The sequence below is a fragment of the Psittacula echo genome (assembly GCF_963264785.1).
Source record: "Psittacula echo genome assembly, chromosome: 2".
Classification (NCBI taxonomy): domain Eukaryota; kingdom Metazoa; phylum Chordata; class Aves; order Psittaciformes; family Psittacidae; genus Psittacula; species Psittacula echo.
The window spans coordinates 29196346-29219852 of NC_137737.1; the positions used below are offsets into that span (position 1 = coordinate 29196346).

A 23507-nucleotide genomic window follows, 5' to 3' on the forward strand; every position below is an offset into this window, starting at 1 on the left:
TCAGTTTGGTGGCCCCATCATAGAAGGCCACCAAATTGGTCAGGCAGGATTTCCTCTTAGTGAAGTCATGTTGGCTGTCACCAACCACCTTTTGTTTTTCATGTGCCTTAGCATGCATTCCAGGAGAATCTGCTCCAAGATTTTGCCAGGCACAGAGGTGAGACTGACTGGTCTGTAGTTCCTTGGGTCTTCCATTTTCATCTTCTTGAAAATGGCGGTGTTATTTCACTTTTTCCAGTTGTTGGAAACTTCATTTATATTGGGATAGTCCTGAGGTGGGAAAGGATGAATTATACAGGCCTCCTTACATACGCCTGTGAGTGTTACTGTGTCACTCATATTTATGCCTCCTCACCTCATATTCTTATGAAGTACAGCACTAATTTCATGCCCTTCAATTTGTTAAATTTATGAAATTTAGAAAAGTTCTAGCTTTTATTTGTATGATGCATGCTTGACCAAGGTGGACAAATAACAGGTGCAAACAATTGCAAGGGGAGAAAGAACCGTGTTTGCAGTGTATGTGGTATCTTGCAGACAGGAGGCTTTACCTTATCAGGGGTTTTCCTTGGGATGTTGGGTAAAAGAACATAAAACGCGTTAAGGGGGTAAACGTAATATGGCATCAGTGCTTTTAGTTCTGGTGTGTCCTAATTTGTAAGTTCTTGTTTCCTTTACTATGTAATGAACCATGCCAGTAACCTTCAGTTAATATTAGTAGTGAACAAATTAAACTTTGTAAAATAAAAAATGGAAGCCTCTAGCTAGTAAATCCAGTGGAAAAGTTGCAAAATTGCAGAACCTGTGATTTACTTTAGTTCTACCTATTCAGGACAAAACCCATCAGTAGATTTTTTTTTTTTCTTTTTTTTTCTTTTTAAGTTAGTAAGAATTAAAATCTTGATCTTAGGAAACACATGTTCCTTTTCTATATGTACCAGCCCTAAGGGAAATCAGAAAAGTTTAAGTGTTAATTGCAAATCCACTCTATCCAAAGATAGCAAATAAAGGATAAATTCTTTAGACCAGACTTGTTCATTTTTGCTTAAGGTAGTTTCATGTTTCTGTACAGCTTTTTAATTTAAATAGGAGCAAATGCAAAATATGATCCTGTAAGCCTGGGAAGAGGAGGGTGGGGGGAAGACTTCACTTACTGGAAGTCAAGTGTTCCCCTGGAGCAGTATCTTTTAAGGAATTAGAGTATCGGGAAGTCAGGTAGACTACCTTTTTCCTTTAATTAGAGTAGGCTGAGACTGATTTCTGTAATACCTATTTCTGACATGTTGTCATTATTGTATACTGATCTCAGATCTTTTGTCTTTAACACAAAGCATCTTGTGTCATGTCACATTAGTGTGCAAAGTAACACAACCACAATATGCAAAGGCTGAAATACCCAAACTTAACAAAGCACTATGTATTTGAAATGGATCTGCCAAAGTAAGGAAGGTAGCAGGAACAATTAAAAAGCTTTGTCTTTCTTGATCTGGAAGAGAAACAACTGAAAATGGAAGCAGTAGAGGAGTGGTATGTAAAAGGTCCTGACTAGCTTATGTGTCAGGATGTAAACAAAAAGCCTAGCGGAGATGATATGATGGTTAAAGCAGTAAACATGAATGCTGGAAATACAGTAGAATTGCACACCAGTGTGACCAGTCTGCTGCAGCTGAGAACCTTGTCAAAGGGAAGAACTACACGCAGCTGAAGAAAGGCTGGAACATGTTAGAAGGCTATTCTGCATTAATCCGTCACATGTAGATGACTTGGCGAAGTCTGCGCACTATTTAAGGATAGAGTGATAGGTTACTAACAATCTTAAAAGAAAAATTAAAATTGATACACAGTTTTTTCCTGGTAATCTTTTATAAGTTGTTTTACCCTTAGCCTCAAGATCTTCTGTACCTGGGACAGGCCAATTTGCCACAAAAACCATTATGGAAGGTGGTTGTATTGCATGTGTAGTTAGTTTAATCATCTCTTGATACTCAACCTTTTGTAGATTTTGGAAGTTTTTATTTAGCTATTCAGAGCAACGAAGATGAATTAAAGGATCTGGAAGAGGAATATTCATTGAAGGAGGATGAGCTTCAGTATGATTAGAGGTGTTACTCTTATGCATGTCTATAACTTCCTTACAGATATCCATATGGAACAGACTGACTTTAGGGATTCTATGTGTGGAAACTATGTAAAGATAAGTAGTTTTGGGGACTACACTGAATTAGTACATCTCTTCATAGCCAACATTACCCACTTCTTGGATAATGAGCAGTCACATTTACTTGTGGTACGTTAAATCATCTGTCTGCATAACAGAGAGCTGCTATATATAAGCATAGTAATGACAAGATACAAAATAATAGTGTGTCAGGGAAAATCATGCAAATACTTTGATGCTAAATTCTGGGAGGCAGATGTTCTTCCAGCTCCTCAAAATAATTATTGCAAGATGTCTGCAGATGTGGTTGAGATGGGGAGAAGAGATATTCTGCAAACTGTCCAACCTGGTCCTCAGTAGGAGAAAAGGAAATCCCAAAATTTTTCTTGTCTAATAAAACCCTGAGAGTGTTCAGGGAAGAATTTGCCACAGTAAGAAAGGAAGTTGGCTGTTGTTAGGCCCATTGTAGAAGTATTTGCTCAAAGTATTGTCTTCTCTGTATGTAAATAATAGGGAGTGTATTCCATGTGGATTTTGTAAACTTCTAAAGTGCTTTTTGAAAGGGCACAAATTACTGGGATTCTTCTTCAAACATGTGTGAAACGTTTTAGTATTCTCTGTAGCAGGAAAGTGGAGTCAGCTGTAGCAGTTTAGTAGTATTTTGGCATAGATCGGGCAAGTCCTTCAAGGCAAAATGTCTAGACTGATTTGGGTATTTTCCTGTGGGTTCATTCTTTGTTAGAGAAGTCAGATGTCTGTCAAATTAATATTGCCAGGAGCAGCAGGCGATTAAATGAACAGTAGTGGACAAATTGTTGACTAAAACCTTGGCAACTTTGGAAGCAAGGGTGAGATTCAGAAAAAGGACTGAAAGGTCGAAATATAAGTGAGGCAGAATTTGGCCATTTGAGCCTAATGCTGGAATCCTGAAAAAAAAACCCCACTGTTTGCCTCCCTCTTAGGGCTAAAGTTATCTGAATCTTCAAGGCACTTCAGCTGTTTTTAACATTCACCAAATATAAAGTTTTTTGTATGTCAAGGCATCTAAGTTGTGGCAAGGCTGATCAGCTGAATATTTACCTCCTGTAAACTTTCACTTGGAGAAACTTTTTTTACCTGATGCTTTGCAGTCATGAATTGATGATACGGGTTAGAGCTGTTTGTTTCTTTCATGTAAAAACACTGAAAGAGATCACCATTTTATTTAATATATGGCAAAAAACCAGGTAAGATGTAAAGATATATCATAAGTTGTAATAGATTGTTTCTTGGCCTTCATCTTTGTAAAAGAGCATCAGACATCTTTTATAAAGTATATTATGTTGTAAGGATGGTCAGTTTACCTCTTGCTTCTTCAAATGAATTTTGTGGGTTTTATATGCTCTGTGCATGTGTATGGAGATCCACTTCCTTTTCCATAATCCCCAGCTTTGATCACCCACTTTGCTTTAGGATTTTGTAGTTATACATTCAGGTCTCCTAAATACATGCCATATAAGATCATTGTTGTGTTTTTCCTTATTCTGCATTCCAGTTTGTGTCTGGAATGCAGTTTGTGTCTGGAATAGCTTTTTTTCCCCATCATCAGCTGTATTCTGAAATACTGAATTAAGAAGTCATTCACTAATTAGACAAGAGCTAGCTAAAATAATCATAATCTACTACTTGTATGATTTGTATGAGGCCAGTTTTACAAGCCAATGCCCTTCTTTGTATGGAGTCCTAAAGACAGCATACTTCCATCTGCCTATGAAATGTAATAGGTAATAACAGTTTTAGAGTAACTACCTACTTGGTTGGTCTAAGTCAACCTACTTGGCTGAATAGTAAAGTAGCATGGATTGCTTCATCTTGTTGAAATTCCTAATCCAGATCCTTTGATGGTATTATAATACAGATTTTAATTAGCTGTATGCTAGTGTCAAGATGGGGAATATCTCTGAGTTTTTCAATGTGCAATCTAAGCATCTGAAATAGCCTAACAAAGTAAGTCTTTCTGCTGATTTGTCCATGGGTCGTTAGAATAATAGATCTGATTGTTTGATAAGGAAACCTGTATAGCTCCTGAATTTTGAAAGAAAACCCAGTATCTCATTTCTCCTTACACAAAAAGATTTTTACTTTCTTAACAGCACCCTTTCATTGTTGTAGTCCATTTCAGCTTGGATTTACCTCTGGTTTTAGTCCCATTTAAAAGATGATTTCTTTGGAATTTCAGTAGAACCTGCGTTCTGTTCCATTTCTTTCTTGCTGAAAATTGGTAATTTTTTTTGTTTTGAAACAAAATTGCAATGGAGCTGATTCTTAATAACTCTAGTTTGCAGTGGATTTGGATCTGCCCTTTCTCCACTCATCTTCAGGCAGATGCATGCACACTGTTGCTTAAATATGGGGTTGTCAGCCTCACCTAAATGATATCTGAATTTACACGGTCTTCAAGTTGTGATTCTGAGACTTTTTCCAGGGAAATTTTGCAGTTATTTCACGTGGCATTTTTTGTCCTGACATTAAGAGGAATAAGTATTTTTTTCTCCTTTTCCTATCCTTAAAGTCTACCTTATGCTTAAAACCTTCCCTTTCCCTATGCTTAAAACCTAAATTCCACAGAATACTTTTCAGGGTAAATGTACTAAATTAATTTTGTCAGTAATGGTTTCATTTAATCAAAAGCTGAAGCTAGATTGGTGGTCTGTCAAGAAAACTATGCTAGTTTAGATAGCTCTGTACTTGATTAGTTCTCTGGCACAATGGTAGAGCCAGGATATTGTATGAATCCCCACCTTGCCCTAATTAATTTCTGCCACAAGAATGTTTGGAGAAATTCTAATGCCTTGCATAAGAAAAAAATAAAAAGGTTTTTTTTGTTAATGGAATAATTACTTCCATTTTATGGCACTCCTCATCCTGTAGGATCTCAAAGCACTGTGTGAATTTATATATTAGCTCTTGGAATTGTTTGGTGCAGTGGTGCAAAGCTGCCACACCCTGGGTGAAATCTGGCATCTCTGTAGCAGTGAAAAGGCATTTTGTCTTCAGACATAATTTGGAGGGTGTATGTTAGGGAGACACACTGCCATTAGTCAAGTTGGAAGTTAGACTGGATTATGAGAGTATTGTTACTGGATTTACACTGATAAGTTTACTCTATCCACAAGAATCACACGTTTGGCACAGGTTCAAAAATGCTGAATACTGAGCAAGAGTCACTGTATTCAGCATAAAGGAGACCACCCATCTAAATTGTCATCTGCTGCTTGTTTTGAGAGAGCAAATAAGAAAACAAGGTGGTGATGCTAGAGCTTTTGCTGTCCTAGCTACTGATGGTTTAGTGTATCAAGAGGCAAGAAAAAAGACCATTTATGATCTTGCAGAATTTCAAGAGGTGATTCTCTTAAGTAAATTGTACCAAGAGTGAATTATCTTATCGGTTAAAAAAAACCTAAAAATAAAACATGCATTTATTTTATTTAAAAATAAAACATAAATTTGGCTCACCTCTGCTTCTAAATCTGACTAAATTCTCTGTTGGTTGCTTAATTTTAGAACTCCATATATGAAATCTCTTCACAGGGAGAATGTGAACACTTCTTTACATTTTCCTAGAATAACCTAAATAATCTGTAGTTTTCTACATTGGGACAAGATTGTTTTGTCTTTATCTTGTCCCTATAACTCTTTTCCAAGTATTTTTCCAATTTACAAGATAGTTTTTTAAAGTGTAAAGAGTGAGCCTTAACAGTATTTTGATTACTACTGTTGTCATGTAGAATATTAACATTTTCTTATTTCTCCTTGAAGTTATAGCTAAAATATGTTTTTTTAAAAAGGTGAAATTGTATATGAGGTCTGAAATTCTATGTTTCAGCTACATCCTCAAAATGACTTCTGTGTCCTTTTCTGATATTAGAAAAATTGAGACTGTCTCATGATTACTCAGGACTTGGTTTGTGAAGTCAATCTGATTAATAATTAGCTCTAGTTGCATGAGGTATTTCATGTTCATACCAGTACCATTGTTGATTTTCATCTAGTTTGTTATTTTCATTATGCTAGTTTGTGTGGTCTTTGTTGGAGTAGCTTTAGGAATATACCTACTGGTGTGGCAAAAGGAAGAAAGATGAAGGGGAAGACTGAGGTTTGATTTTTGATCATATGTTACTGTATCAGAATTGAATGTGTAAACTGGGACTTCACCAGCAGCAATACTCATCCCAGTTGACAGTCGTATGAACACAATGCATGCTGAGTTCTGGGTGCTGGGGCCACACTGCAAATGATGAGCTTTAGCAGGTGCCCTTGCATATGACTTTCACCTTGATTCCACCAGAAGGAAAATGACTTTGAGCTCTCCAGCTGCACAGTTGAGTGCATTTCATATGATTCTAAGTAGGGATTCAGGAAAGACCAAAAAGAACCCCTCCTGCATACCTTATTGGTAATGTAGACACAACCCTTGACATGTCTTGTTTGTGCCTGCCAGTGCCCTTTTTTTCTCAGCAAAGCACCTCCAGTTATTCTTGATTGAGTTTTTATTCCTGAATAGCAAAGCTGCACTTCGCCCTCTTCACACACACCCCTCCCCCTCCAATGGCACATGATTTGGCTAGGAGAACATAGCATACCTTATTCACTGGAAGGACTGAATTAGGGATTACTCTGGGTATATAGGGATTAGGGCTCTCTGTGTAATTTTCGAACAAGGCTATGGTTGCTCAAAATTACAGTAGTAGTTGGGTTTATGATTTTGGTATAAAGTCAAACATGTGTACTTCTTTTACAGGATGATTGGTTTGTTTGGACTTCTTCTTTGCAAAGTCAGAAGCAGTAGCAGCTAGAATAAGATTAAGACTTAAAGGATAGGCTTGAATTATAGAAACATAGAGTTGTTAAGGTTGGGAAAGACCTTTAAGGTCATCAAATCCACCTGTTTATCCAGCACTGCCAAGTCCATGACTAGACCATGTCCCTGAGCGTGACATCTACACATCTTTTAAATACCTCCAGGAATGGTGACTCAACCACTTCCTTGGGCAGTCTGTTAACAAACTCTTTCAGAGAAGAAATTTTTCCTCATATCCAATATAAACCTCCCCTGGCGCAACCTGAGGCAGTGATACAAGCACTGTCATGATAGTCCTGTAAACTATTTGCAAGTATCTTAAGGCATGGATTTAAAAACAGAAAGGTTAGCTCTTAGCTATCTCAAGAGAATTTTAAAACTTCATCTTCCTGTTTCTTTTGTCCAGAGTCACTCTTAAGGATGCTGGGTCTAAAACCTAGTCTTGTGATTATACTCCAGCTTCTGTTTCATTTTGAGGTCAGAGCTAGAAAATGACAGTCTAGTGGCTGTCTTTTCTGTCCAGTTAGCTTATTTCTGTGTTTTTGTTGTATTGATTCCGTGATGAATCTAAATCAAAGTGAACGACAGCTTTTCTTAGTGGTTTTGATAAAATGGAACACAAAACAATAGCTTTTTAATCTAGCTCATTAGTCTAGATCCTGACTTCTGGTCACAGAATCATGCGTGATTTGTTCCTTAGAACAAAAAGAAAGTTGAAGGAACCTGTCAAAAATGGACAGAAATATCTATATTAAAAATATGTTGCTAGATCTTACACAGTGATTTTGTTTAACTTATGTTCAGAAGTGCAAACTTTGATATAAATACTTGTTCTCTGCATCCACATGCATTTCTGAATCCTACTGTTTCAGCTTTTACATTTTGTGACATTAATTTTTGAAGCAAATTTATGTTTTAAAGTTAAAAAAAAAAATAACCAAACCCAAGGAAAAAGGCAGAGTTATCCCCTACCTCAGCTAGTAGCTAAAACTTGCGATAGTGATAGGGAAATTAAGTTTCATGTTGCTCACACAGTGTGTTTGTGCTCTGCACTCTTGCCTATGGGACTCTTACTGCCTAGCAGTAGGTTGTGCACAGTGAACAGTAATTGTCAGCTTCAACATAAAGAGAGGTTATAAACTGCTTTCAAAGAAGACTAATAGGAAGAAAATGCATAGCTGACTTGACCTGGGAGCTTGTGTCTACAGAGGAGAATAGAACATGGTTGCAGGTGATGGCAGTGTGGACTGCTTAATTTTGTTACAGAGCAAATTGCTGTGTCTTTATTCTCTTCACTGTGGAGCACTACAGCATCTGTATGTATGTCACAGCAGTTGTAATAATTAGCTACAGTAGAAATTGTTTTAGAGATGAGCTTATCTGAACTCACATTAATCTCACTGTTTCCATGTTCACGTGTTGCCTCCTTCTGTTTGCTGCTTTTGCTATTTCTCATTTAGCTGTGGTGTATCACTGTAGGCTGAGTGCTTGCTGCATATCCACTGTTGGATTCAGTGTTTTTTAGTTTCCATGGTAATGAACATGGCAAAAAGATTTAAATCTTTTTAAAATATGATAAAAATAGGCCAGTTGAGGTTCAGCAAGAGCTTGTGGCTGCTGCTTTTTTAACTTAGCAAAATGTTCCTGATGATGACTGTTCCTGATGTACCCTGGCAGTTCAGCAGTGGAAACTTGATTTGCAAGGATCTGGAAAAGTCATAAAGCTCTGCTATTGTTAATTACTTACACATTTTAATTGCAAGTGTTCTGATATTGTTATAGAGTGGATTCACATGGAAGAGTAAAATGGAGACACTTACTGCTGACACTGGAAAAAGCACTAAAGATGACATAGCTGATGGTTACAGAAGTGTAGAAGACTGACTTTACACAAGTTTCAAGGGTACCTGTGTAAAGGAACAGATTGGAAGATTTTCTTTCGATTAATACATAAAGAATATTGATTTTGTTTCCTTATTATGAAACTAAGGAATGATGAAAAAGTAAAAAAAATCAGTGTTGTAATGAAAATTTTTCTTGCCTCTGTCTTTGTTCGACTCTATGGTTACCAATTCCCATTATATGCAATTATTCCCAATATTATATATATTATTCCCAATATATAAATTATTCCCAATATATTATATATATATTATATTCGCAATTGCCAATATATGCATTCAAAATCTTTTATCAGTATAAAGATACAGTAAAATGATGCATGTTAACACTAAAAGCAATTACTAATGTTAAATGTTGCTTCTTTATGATTTTACTTGTTCAAAGTATTGTACTGAAACAATTTAGCTTATAGACTGTTACTAACTACCAGGGAGATAAGGGCTGGACAGTCTTTTCTAAACCCTTTTTCCATGTTTATGGCTAAGTAACAACAATATAGTTTGCATTTTAGGAGCTAATATTATTTAACAAAATATTTTCAAACTAATCTAGGGGGCAGGGGAAGAAGAATTGGTGTAATGCTAAAATTTGGATCTTGCTCCACCCATAGCACTTTATTCAAACATCCACTCTTCAAAGCAAACAAAAATCACCCACAAAAAAGTCAGTCCCCAAAACTACCTAGTAGAACTCCTTTGAATATTCAACAGTTCAAAAGCATTTTTAAATAACATATTTCCTTCTCTGTCATTTAAAAAGCTAAACTAATCTGCTTGCTTTCTTTTGTGGATATGTTTTGTGCCAATATTTCCAGCTGTTTCTACCATTTCAAATCTGTGGTCTGAAACTTAAACTGTGTCTATTGTTTCTCAAAGCTATGTGTGCATGTCAAGTTAAGTTAACTGTATTCTGTCAAACTTTATGTTAAAAAGCCTTTCAGTTAAAGAGAGACTTTGGAAAAAAGAGTTTTTAACAGATTGTTGTAGTGTAAATTGGCTCTAGAGGTACAATGAAATACATACAGAAGGCTTAAGATGTGAACATTTGCATGCTTGGCTCACTAAGAGATTTCCACATAGATATGCCACAACTTTTCATTATAGACACTCCCTGATAATGCTTAATTCGTTAACTGAATTTCTTAGCGCAATACAGAAGCTTTCAAATTCTGTACCTTAAATATGGATTTCAGGTTTCACTTCTGGATCTGTTTATTGTACGAATAATACGTAAACTAAGCTGGTCTTGAGCTGTTGCTTCCATTTCATTGTTCTGCTCTGACATCACTGTATTAGACTTGCAGAAAAGTACACTGTGACAATGTGTTTAGGTTTAAACAATTACAGATAATTAGAGTGGTAAATGTCATGATGTACAAGTGTTGGTGAAATATGTTTTTAATTATTACTTTGCTTTGTGTCATATTTCATCCCTTGAAGCCAGCAATACCCTTAAGATGCTTTAGCCCATTTATGGAACTTCTCCACTCCCTACTAATTATCTGTAATTAATACCTTGCTAAAAAGTTGGAATTGCTTAGTCTTGCCCTAGTATAATTCCTTACCCATGTGTTTAAAAATGTAGCTTAATTTTAATTCAAAGTAATTTTTTTCACAGATAAATTTTACTGAAATTTTCTCTTCCATTCTGAGGCAAAATAAAAATAGTTGGGGTTTTTTTAATCTTTGTATTATTCACTTTAATAGAGAATAGTTTGCGTTCTATCAGAAAATCTTTCTTAAAACTAAAACAGAAAAAAAAGGAAAAGGAAACATAATAAATATTTGCAATTGAAAGTTACTAGGCCATTTCTGGTTTCATTGGCAATTTATCTCTGGGCCTCTTTCCTAAAGAGATCACTCCATTTTGTATACTTTGGAGCTAGAGTTCCCTATTCCTTTGTATTTTCTATTGACCTTTTTGATTATTTAAAGAAATATTAATATTTTCTGTTCAATTTAAAAATATTCCAAAGTGTCTTTTTTGAACCTCCTGTTTTCTATAGTATTCTGAAAGAAATCTTTCATGTCAGTATATCTTCTTGTGTCTATTCTGTTTTGTTATTCAAATGCTTAAAAACTTCCAAAGAGCAGTATAACGCTTGAATTACTTTTCTAAGTGGGCTGTATAAGAGACTCTTCTTTTTGATTGCAGTCATGAAAACTAAAATGACAAAAATTACTACTTTAAATAACATAAAAGTGATAACTTGATTTTCCTAAGATGTCTGTCTGTGTTAACAATACAATTCATATATATAATGCTGATGAATTCCTAAATTTCACTGATGCATTATAAAACAAGAATAAAAGCTAAAAATCTTCTTTAAAAGGCAAATTGTATATCAGCACTCTTATTTGGATATTCTTTAACCCACGTAGACTTTCGTATTCTTGACAATTCAGAATTCTTGAATCCTGGAGGAGACTGAATTACTGAGCACGGTATCTGGACTGTCACACTTTATTTAAAACACAAATTTGTGGATACATGGTTAAATTTGACACAATGGAAGGGTTATTTCAGCATTTGTAATGGAAAGCTTATGCACTGCAGAATTTATTGTTCTTTAAGGAATTTTCTGGCATCTTTTTTGAGGTTGCTGAAGCTGGTAACAGCCAGCTTGCGTAATAAGATGTTTCCCTGAAGCTTTTACCAACGGCTCCTTAAAGGAACTCTGCAGATTTGGGATAAGAGTAAGGATTTATCAGAGCAGATTATTTGTTAGAAGATAAAAAGCAAAGAGCATGACCAGTTTTCATAGCAGTAAATCCCAGTGGAGTTTTGTGAATATCTGTGCTGGGACCTGTGCAGTTCATTTTGCTTATAGGTAATTTGGAACAGGAAGTGGAGGTACCCATTTTTCCATTTTTTTCTGGGCAGTAGAGATGTAGGCTAACTAATAAGATTTATAGAAGGATGCTATGGTAAATTGATAGGTAAGTGTAGATAAATGTAAAGGAGGGCAAAATGGTTGATTGGAGTTTTGAAGTAAGTTCCACACATGAAATGACTGAATAGATGTTGATCTCTTTACCTGTGGAAGGATGAGAGAAGAGATGTGGTGGAGCATATTGAAGGGCTGAAAAGGTGGTTTTGCACTCTGTTTTCTGTCAGAACAACAGAGCGTGTAATGAAAAGAGTGATAACTCAGATGATCCCTGATGCAGGTGCTAAAAAAATACCACTATTCAAAAAGTAATTGAGTGGATTCAGGATTCCTGTAATTCACTGAGGACTGTTAAGGCAGTTGCTTCTGGTTCAGTGTGTCCCTTGGGGACTTCTTAGTTTAGGTATTTCCTAAGCCAGAAGAATAGCTTCATATGAAGCCAAGCAAATATTCTGGGAATGTAAGAAGATGTGAATGCCTTGTTCTTATTTACTTAGTCTTGCCTATTCACTCTTAGCTTCTACTAGAGACTGGATACTGGGCTAGTTAGCCTGTGGTCTTATCATATTAATCCAGTTTTATGAAAGACCTTGTCTTAAATTATACTTCTTTGTTATGTGTTATTCATGTTTCTGGATGGACTGGTAATTCAGCAGTATGAAAAGAGACTAGAACTTTTTTACCTAAATTGAGTCAATTCATCTTGAGGTAATCCTGTCCAATAAGCTCCTCATTGCTGCTTTTGTACCTACCTGTGTTTTGGCTTAAGAGATTCTGTTCCCTACTCAGTTTTCCATTAATAGGATTCTTATAATCACTAACTATAGGAAGCCATACCACTTGGGAAGGGCACGTTGAGAGAAGAATGCCTTTTACAGGTGACCAAAAAGTGGACAAACTTCTTTTTTTCCTGATTTTGTTTTTGTTGCTGCTTAATCTGCAAGGCTCATGGAACAGCATGAAACTTTGCAATTTTGTGTGAAGAGAACTGAAGAAAATTGTAGAGGGAAACATAAAAGAAATACAGAGATTCTTAATTGCTACTATCCTTTTTATATGCTACAAAAAAACGAACCAGCCAAGGCACTGAAGTCTTGCTTCTACAATTTCTTAACTTGTTCCCATACTCTAGAAGTTTGTCACTAGAAGGCTGGTGATTTCTTCTGGTGAGGCCTCAACTCTGCCAAACCTTTTTTATATATGTGAGTTCTTATTGAATTAGTTAATAACATAGAAGTTTAGCAGGATACTTGCATCACCTAATCTAATTCATTTGTGGTTACAAAGTGTTGATTTACTTTTGTAATACTTTGCTGGATATGTAGAATTTGGCATAAGCTTCTTGGAAGATTTTTATTTCTGATCCATCCTGAACCTACCTACCTAATACTGCATGTATGATTCTGGACAGGACTCTTGAGATGTAAGGTTTAATTAGTGAAAGAGAATCTATGATTGCTGAAAAGTATGATTTCTTTAAAACTGATTAAGGATATTTACTCTTTTTTAATGACTACAGTGTACAGACTATGACCTGGATTATGGAACTGAATGTTTGCATCTGGCTCTGAAATACTGTAAAACAAATGCCAAACTTGTTGAAGGAACAGCTGATCTGTGGAAGGTAAAGGCAATAATAATCTCTATGTTTTATGTATCTTTTAAAATTAATAAAATTTGTATGTTACATAAAAATATAGATGTGTTTTCAATTGTAATAGGCTTTCTCTTCTAAATCTCAGAATTATTTTTGGATTATCATAAGCTTCCTTTAGAGCTCATTGTTGTAGACAGACTTGGGCAGATGTTACTTGAGATAATCAATGAGGACAGTATTTAGCTGGAAGTTGGAAAACCAACTAGGTAATGGTGAATAGCTTGAGAATCTGTAAAACTATAAATCCATAATTTCTAAAAGTAAGAACATTCTTTTAGGAGATAAGCTTTTTCCTTTCTCCTTTCTTCTCTGCAAAAGATACAGAAATACTGCATCTTTTGTATGTTTTCCTCCACTTCTCCTACTAGAACATGACTTTTTCTCTGATGCCAAATACCTGGCTAACAACAGTTTGATTTTTAGAGCAGTTCATAACCTTCAGTAACACTGGAATGTTTAAGACCTCTTCGAACAATCTTTTAAAATGTTTTTAAACATCATTCACCTTCTCTGATAATCTGTAGGTTCCTGTTGACTGACAAAGCAGGTGTGTATACAGGTACTAAAGGATAGGTCCCTGCTGCTTTAAAGTATCCCATTTCATTGTTTGGAACATGGGACATTTTCTTTTTCAGTAGCTCATTACTCTTCTAGTAGCTTTCTTCTGCTGTTGTGTCATGCAATTTTTAAGTGTTTATTTACTTTTTTATAAAATATTATTCTTTACCACACTGAAGGATCTGGAAGCAGCTTAAATCACTCCATCTGTCTTTGACAGTAAATTTCCTCCAATGGGACATGATTTCTAATAATATGACAGTAAATCTTACACAGAAGGGTAATTTCCTGAGTCTGCAGTGCAAATTTCCTGTGCAGTGTAACAGCAAAAATTGCTTATGCGTTGGTTGCATACAGCAATTTCTTTAAATATCTTTCTGGAGACATAGTCTTTCTGAAACAGTATATTGTCTGTTTTCCTATTCAGTTGTCTAAGGGACAGATTATGTCATGCGTATTTGTATTACATCACTTTTTGGATGGTTTCATTGTGCTCATTGTAAAGCATGCTACTTCCATGAAGGATAAAAAATATACCCATAATGTTAGTTTAGTTCTTTATGTTGTTTATTTAGTTCTTTATATCTGTAGTATGTACTTTTAGATGAAATGTAGTCTTTTGACCTAGAATGACAGAATAATTAGACTGAAAAAAATTATGTCATCTAGTCCAACACCTTGCTGAAATGGGGGTCAGGATGTTTGGATAAGGTTTCTGTCAGCTTCTTTCTTCAGCTTTTTAGGATATCTCTAAATGAGTGTTGGACCCTTGAGCATATTGAATAATTCCCCATTTGTTGACCTCTATTAGTTTGCTGAGGTTATTTCACATTTCCCAGGTTATTAATAAAGATATTAGACAGTATTGTCCCTACTGTCAGCCCTTGAGGAACAGCACTAGTAACCAGTCCCCAGTTATACTTCAGACTTGAGCTTGTGCACATCTCTGAAAGGTAATTGTTGAAGTGTTATGGCCACTCCAACGTTTGTGAAATGAAATCCTAACGCTGTTAGCAGCAGCACCCATTTTGGTGCAGATACTGTACTGCAGGTGGTGCAGAGCAGTGAATATGCTATTTTAGTATGTACAAAGATGCTGGTGCCATGTCATTAGAATACCTATACCTTCTCACATCCTATTCCCTGTCTTATTTTGAAGCTAAAAGTCATTGGTGTCTTCTGTGACTTGTGAAAACAGTCAAAGATGTAAAAATTATGAGGTCTGCATATTAAATTGTTTCTGCAGCAAATACTTGTATGAAAGGCTACAGAGGAAGATAGCTCCTTCCTTCTTGAATAGCGCCCTGATATTGATCACTCTGTATGGGAGTGTTTGGCAGATGACTTGGAGCAGTATTGTTAAAGAAGGCAACACTTGTGCTCAGTGTGCAGTTTGGTGAAATGCAGAAGGCTGCCAATTTTCTCAAGTGATGCTTGCCTACAAAATGGTTAAGAGCTATTGCTCTTTGTTCCTAATGACCTTTCAGAAGCAGAATTGTCTTTCCATAGCTTTTAGAATAATGTAATTTATATTATGTTGTTGGTTTTTCCTTTGTTTCCTGTAAGGCTTTTCAATGCTGAGACAAGTTATATTTCATATGCCAAGAACTCATGTGTTCCCAATGGCCCCAGTCTTACTTTTCCAACACAAGTAAAAACAGATATTCTATCCAGATAAATGAGAACTGAAATAATCATTGCACAGTTGAGAACTGTGGAGAACAGTTTCTGAAGTGCAAGTATTACAAGCCAGTTTCTTTTTTATATATTCTATTTTTTATATTTTTTTATATTTATATAAATTTAATTATTATATTATTTTTATATATTCTATTTTATGATTTTATGGCCCCCTTTGTTTCAATCCTGTGTGGACTTCAACAGATCTGATATTTATAAGAATTCAGTTTATTAGGTGCGTGACCTATATATAACATTAAATGGCTCAAAGCTGTGGGAAAAAGTTACTTTTGTGTCCATACATGCTGTTTGCTTGAATTAACTATAATTATTCTGAGCTTTCTCTACTTACAGCGCATGAAAAAAGGTAACATTTCAAAGTCATTTATGGTTAATGCTAAAGCAAGAGGTAGTTTGTTTACTTTCTGGAAGCAAATGACAAAACTGAAATCATTCTTTGTAGTGACAACAAGCAGGCAGGAACACTGAAATTACTTGAGTGTTATAAATATTTATAAATTCTATTATAAATATAGTTATTATATAATTACTTATAGATAGGATCAGGATGGCAGAAAAAGGAAACAGAATGACACTATCAACACCACATTTTCTGTTTCTCTGTGCTTGACCCCTTTGAAACAAAATGACCTTAAAAGTTCTGGGGCAATATCCTCTTAAAGTATAAAGTCATGTAACACAATGTGATTGGAGTCTAATATATACGTGTGTGTATAATTCACACGAAAACTGCATTGTTAAAACTTTTTTTAAGGTCTGATGTGCATTTAAAACTTAATGCTGATAATGCAAAAAATTCTTACCAAAAAACAATAGGACATCTTCTAATCGTACAAAAATACCCCATACGAAGGAAATCTGTATGATACCTTAGTATAACAGAAGGAAAAACTTCATTAAAGTGCAATTCATTTTGTGTATACATGATCATAACTTTATTGTATTTATTTGTTAAAGAGTTACGTTTTGCACTTAATGTACAGTTTTGCAAATCTGAAATGTTCATCAAGCTAAATGAGTTTGAGAAGACTTTTAAATATTAAATTTGAATAGCCTTGGGGAGCTTTCTAGATGGTGGAAAGTGGCAGTCTGACGATTTAGAGAGAAGGGCACACAGGAAAATAAACAAACCAACCCTTGTCTGATGGTTTTGAGGCTTTGCCAAATAGACATAGTAGATTGTTTCTTATACAGAAAAGTAGAGAAATATTTACTAACTAAAACTATTCTGCCTTTGCCAAATAAGCAGATGATGGTTTCAGATTGTGTGATAGTAAGGTGATCCTGCCCTTCTACTCTGCTCTCATGAGACCTCACTTGGAGTATTGTGTGCAGTTCTGGTGTCCTCAACATAAAAAGGACATGGAACTGTTGGAACAAGTCTAGAGGAGGGCCGTGAGGATGATCAGGGGACTGGAGCACCTCCTGTATGAAGATAGGCTGAGGAACTTCGGGCTATTCAGTCTGGAGAAGAGAAGGCTGCGTGGACACCTCATAGCAGCCTTCCAGTATCTGAAGGGGGCCTATAAGGATGCTGAGGAGGGACTCTTCGTTAGGGACTGTAGTGACAGGACAAGGGGTAATGGGTTAAAACTTAAACAGAAGTTTAGATTAGATATAAGGAGGAAGTGATTTACTGTGGGGGTGGTGAGGCACTGGAATGGGTTGCCCAGGGAAGTTGCGAATGCTCCATCCCTGGTGGTGTTCAAGGTCGGGTTGACAGAGCCTTGGGTGACATGGTTTAGTGTGAGGTGTCCCTGCCCATGGCAAGGGGTTGGAACTAGATGATCTTAAGATCCTTTCCAACCCTAACTATTCTATGATTCTGTGATTTGTGTTGAGTTTTAGTATTTGGCCTAGTGATGTTCTGGATTGCAGCAATAATGTTGAAAAAATCTTGAAGCACTAGATGCTCAAGAAGACAAAATGAAAATTAATCTTTTTACATGAAGAGAGAGGATCTGAGTAATTAGAAGCCTGTGACTTTGATATTGATCAGCAAAGCAAAAGGGTGCTACAGGCATAACTTGATTAATAAAGCATTAAGGGACTAATGTAATGAATGTCAACCATTTACTTATTTTGTAAAATTGACTTCAAGCCTTATTTACACGATTATGGCCTTGGCTGAAAAGTTGGTAGTGCTGATACAATAGATGGTTGGCAGAAGTTTGACTTGTTACTACATAGCACGTTAATTAAAAATAGGCTGAATGTAATTGTACTAATCCTCATTAAATAGATTTAAAATTGGATAACTGATATATATTTCAAAAGATAATTCTCACCACATACAGTTCGGCAGAAACTGTTAATGTCTCTACACTATTTAACATTTGACTGATAAAGTGTGTAGACAACACAAAGATTTAAAGATTTGTAAATAAAAATATAACTGATCAAAAATAACCTATTGATAAGGAATGCTTGACAAACAGTTTAAACAAAAGGTATGCTTTTTATTGCAGCCAAAGCCGAAGAAGTGTTTTTTAGAAACAGAAGCAGCGTAGGGCATATTTAGAGAATTGTTCCAGGGAGGCAATGATTTTGAAACTGATGTAGGCATCACAGTGGATAGTAGGTTTCCACTGTGGGCAAAATACATGTCAGCCACAGACAGAGTATTTCTAACATGAGTTAGAAAAGAGATGTTTTAGGATTACAAGTACATCTAGAATATTATCGTCACATCTGGATTCAAGCTCTGTGCAACTGCGGATAAATAGAGAAAGTTCAGAGAAGAGCATGAAAAAGATTAAATGGTAATTTGATAAGTTTGTAAAGATTTAGCTTAATAATGTGATATAAAAAACCTCCAAACACACAGAAGTGGATGAGGTAGAACATCTCTCTTCTGCAAAGTGAGGGAGGACTCTTGTGTGTCATTTTTCTTGCTTATACTTTTTTCACTCTTCTTTTTGTACCTCACAGGGCTGTGAGTGGGGAATGATGCCTTACTTTCTGGTATAGAGTGGCAACTAAAATATTCTTCCTGGTTGATTGGGCTAGATCTAAATTGCTTCTGGCTGGTGTGAGCCTAGAGTACAAATCCACTTTAGTGAAACTAGAGGTAAAGCAGTATAGCTGCTCAGAACAACAAAATTGTGTTGACTAGCCTTGAAAGTTGTTTAAAACAAATGCATATTAAAACAATCCATGGTTAGAATGAGACCAAAGGGTGTCTCTGTAATGGTTGCCTGCCTTTTTACTAAATCTCATCTAAATTGCAAGAGCACCTCTTAATCAACACAAGAAAATCCAGACACCTTATAAATATCCATACTTTAAGAGAAACTTTAATTGGATTTAGCATCTTACTAATTATTGAAAGATGTAGAGAATCCCTCACTTCCTGTGGTGATCACCTGTGGTAACTAGCAGGGTTTTTATGTCTGTCAACATGACTATTTTCATACAGCTTATAGGAGCTTGTATCTGAAATTAGCTTAAAAGGTTATGAAAGAAATATATATGGATAGTTTGATGTGGTCTCAGATGATTTATTTCTCTAGGAAACCACGCTAGAAAGGATTTGTTCATGTCTTGCTCAGAATTTCAGAAGTGGTTTTAAAGGTTCATTCATAATTCTATATTATCCTGTGCCTTTTTCTTGAAGACTGGGCCTAGTTCATGAAGAAACTTCTTAAAATCAGACTATTTAAAAATAATTTTGCATCTGAAAGAGATTGTGAGCCTTAGAGTACATGAGACCACTTTCCACAGACTTTAGATAGTCTTATTTCATAAAAGTTTTTCAGATGGTAATCTGTTACAGGTTACTGAATGTTCAGTATAAAAGCCCTTTAGGAACAGGTAATTAGAAAAAAACCTTGCAACGAAATTGGTCATTTAATAATTCTTTATCCTTAAATTTAAATTCAAGACATTGATTTTCCCAACAGTATGATCAGATACCACAGTAAAAACAAAGACAAATATTTAGGAGTTATTCCTGTATCAGTTCCTGTCACTGCATGTCATTGCAAAGACATTGCTAGCGAAGACTGTTAATGTCTTGGGTAGATGCTGCCTTTAGTTTTCTCTCATTGTATTTGCAAAGCCTAGTACTGGATCTGTCCACTACCATAAGGGTACAAAGGCAGATATGAAAACTGTTTTTTCCAAGTACCAAGTTAATACTCAGCTTATTATTGTCGATCTAACTTGGTCTGATTAATGTCTTCAAGAAGATTTGGATGGGTTTTAATCCTCTGAAAGCTCATACAAAGCCTACAGTGGTCTCACTCCAACTGATTAATTGGACTCTCATTAACAGTAATAGTCTGCAAGAACTACTGAATAATTACTGAAATAATGAGGCTTCTCCCTAGCTGTCATTTTTTTTTTTTATGATCACAACTCCCATAAAAAAAGAATCTATTTCACAGTAAAAATTATAGAATAGAATGGGTGTGGTAAAATAGATGCAACAGCATGTTTTTATGATCCTGCACAGGGTTAAAAGTAGTTTTAGGTTTCAAATGAGATCTAAGCAGATCTAAGTATTTAGAGAAAGGTTTCTGCTGAGTCTCCGGTAATTTTTGCAACTTCTCACTCGCTGGTGATATTTTACCAGAATTAAGAAATTGACAATATCATTTGTTTATGGTATTTCAAATGTAAAGAATTGTCTTCAGGGCATTGTTTTATTGGTTTTACATTCCTTCCTGCTGTGTTAAGTCTAATGAGGCTTGTCTGTCCTTTAGGTGACCTACAAGCGGGATCTGTATGCTGCTGAATCGATTATTAAGGGTATGTGTTCATCCTTGTGGCTCTCAGTATGCATATTTCTAAGTCTAATTAAGAGTCTTGTGTGCTATAGTTTTGAATGTCTTTGGGAAAAGTTTTATGACAAACAAAATGTGCTTAGGCGAGTTGTTTTGGATTGATCACTGTAATACTTATATTATGCATTATTTGCCTTCATTTACTTCTTTTAGAATAGAGAACTTTAGAAAAGGCTGTGTATATTACGGAGTCAAAACAGAGATTAATTTTGTATGGTTTTATAATGAATAAACTTTTTTTTTTTTATCTGTAGTTCAATTCTGAATATGGTTCATCTTTCTAATCTACAGCAGTAGCCTAGAAAAGAAATATTAACTCTTTATGGCTCTTCTCTCTTTTATATACAGCAGCCTGTTACCCAAATTGATACAGCAATTACATGATATTGAGGTACTCCATTAATTTATAAATACTTTGTGGAACTAGTTTTTCACCCTTGCCTGTAATGGTAACAATGGTTTCATTGCAATTTAACATGAAGACTAGACTAAAAACAATGTAGAAATGAAGAACTCTTAAGTACTGTTTAATGAGCATACTCAAGGTTATTGTAAACTCTTAGGCACTGATTCAGAGGAGTCTTGACTCTTGTTAAGAATGGAGGGGTAAAAGCCCAGAAACTGATGAAGAGAAAGGGACATCCTTCAGCATAAAATAATCTTTCTAGAAAAAAAGAATGTGGTTCCTATTTAGAGAGAAAAAAAGAGCAAAACCCATGTCCTCTTAAGGCATGGTGAGTGACTGGCTAGTTGTTGACTTTGATGGCTCATGTGTTACAAGATCCAGTATTGGCTTAGCTTCTGGTTTGGATTATTCTGGTTTCAGCTGTGATACAATTAACTTTTTCCTTTGTTTGTCTTGATTTCAGCAAGGCATTTGCCATTATCTCCCATGACATTCTTATTGACAAACTAATGAGGTACAGACTAGAAAAATGGACAGTGAGGTGGTTTGAAAACTGGCTAAGCTGCTAAGTTCAGCTGGAGCTCAGTCACAAGTGGTCTATCCTAGGGGTGAATGCTTGTTAAAATCCTCACTAATAATCTGAATTACAGGCAGAGCATAGCCTCCACAATTCTGTAGATGATGTAAAATCAGGAAGAGTAGTTGATAGACTAGGAGGTTGTGCTGCTATTCAGGAGGACCTTCATAGGCTGGAGAAATGGATGAACAGAAATCTTGTGAAATTCAGCAAGGGGAAATGAAAACTCTTGCACGTGGGAAGCACCATTACAGCTGAGGGCTGACCAGCTGGAAGGCAGCTCTGCTGAAAAGGCCCGGGGGGTCCTAGTGGGCAACAAATAGAACAGGAGGTGGTAATGCATCCTTATGGCAAAGAAGTAGAACAGCCCCTGGGCTATGTAGGCAGAGCATTGCCAGCAGGTCGAGTGAGGTGAGCCTTCATCTCTGCTCAGCACTGGTGAAGTCACATCTGGAGTGTTGGGTTCAGTTCTAGGCTCCCAATTGCAAAGAGACATCATCATACTGTAGAGAGTTGAGCAAAGAGCCATCTATCAGATGAGGAGATGTTGCAAGAGGTTGGACTGTTATGCCTGGAGAAGAGAAGGCTCGGGGATTTTAGCAGTATGTATAAATGCCAGATGGGATGGACTGAAGAAGTTGTATCACAGTATCACAGTATGTTAGAGATTGGAAGGGACCTCAAAAGATCATCTAGTCCAATCCCCCTGCCAGAGCAGGAACACCTAGATAAGGTTACATAGGAATGTGTCCAGGCGGGTTTTGAATGTCTCCAGAGAAGGAGACTCCACAACCTCCCTGGGCAGCCTGTTCCAGTGTTCTGTCACCCTCACTGAGAAGAAGTTTCTTCTCAAGTTTAAGTGGAACCTCTTGTGTTCCAGTTTATACCCATTACCCCTTGTCCTATCATTGTTTGCCACTGAGAAGAGCCTGGCTCCATCCTCGTGACACTCCCCCTTCATGTATTTCATATATATATTATATACATATATATAATAAGGTCCCCCCGCAGTCTCCTCTTCTCCAAACTATAGAGACCCAGCTCCCTCAGCCTTTCCTCATAAGGGAGATGCTCCACTCCCTTAATCATCTTTGTCGCCCTGCGCTGGACTCTCTCCAGCAGGTCCCTGTCCTTCTTGAACTGAGGGGCCCAGAACTGGACACAATATTCCAGATGCGGTCTCACCAGGGCAGAGTAGAGGGGAAGGAGGACCTCTCTCGACCTACTGACCACCCCCCTTCTCATACACCCTAGGATGCCATTGGCTTTCTTGGCCACAAGGGCACAGTGTTGGCTCATGGTCATCCTGCCATCCATTAGGACCCCCAGGTCCCTCTTCCCTACACTACTCTCTAACAGGTCGTTCCCCAACCTATATTGGAACCTGGGGTTGTTCCTGCCCAGATGCAGGACTCTACACTTTCCCTTGTTATATTTCATCAAGTTTCTCCCTGCCCAACTCTCCAGCCTGTCCAGGTCTCGCTGGATGGCAGCACAGCCTTCTGGCGTGTCAGCCACTCCTCCCAGCTTAGTGTCATCAGCAAACTTGCTGACAGTACACTCAATTCCCTCATCTAAATCATTGATGAATATATTAAATAATACTGGTCCCAATACTGACCCTTGAGGCACTCCACTAGATACAGGCCTCCAACTAGACTCCGCCCCATAGACTACAACTCTCTGGCTTCTGTCCTTCAGCCAGTTTGCAGTCCACCTCACTACCTGATCATCCAGGCCACACTTCCTCAATTTAGCTATGAGGATGCTGTGGGAGACTGTGTCAAATGCTTTGCTGAAGTCAAGGTAGACCACGTCCACCGCTCTGCCATCATCCATCCACAATGTTATTTCCTCATAAAAGGCTAGGAGGTTGGTCAAGCATGACTTCCCCTTGGTAAAGCCATGTTGACTGCCCCTCATAACCCTCTTATCCTTGACATGCCTTAAGATGGCATCAAGGATAAGGTGTTCCATCACTTTCCCAGGGATGGAGGTGAGGCTGACTGGTCTATAGTTACCCGGGTCCTC

At 36.7% G+C, this 23507-nt stretch overlaps 1 protein-coding gene across 1 annotated transcript in view; it reads left to right on the forward strand.

The window, feature by feature from the left end:
- Window positions 1-23507, forward strand: part of CRPPA (CDP-L-ribitol pyrophosphorylase A) — a gene marked incomplete at both ends in the record, with an annotated part of 121063 nt that overhangs the window by 28225 nt on the left and 69331 nt on the right. Inside the window, 2 exons of the mRNA XM_080610507.1 lie at window positions 13310-13414; window positions 20413-20458. Coding sequence (XP_080466633.1) covers window positions 13310-13414; window positions 20413-20458 — 151 coding nt within the window. The remainder of the gene's footprint in view (window positions 1-13309; window positions 13415-20412; window positions 20459-23507) is intronic.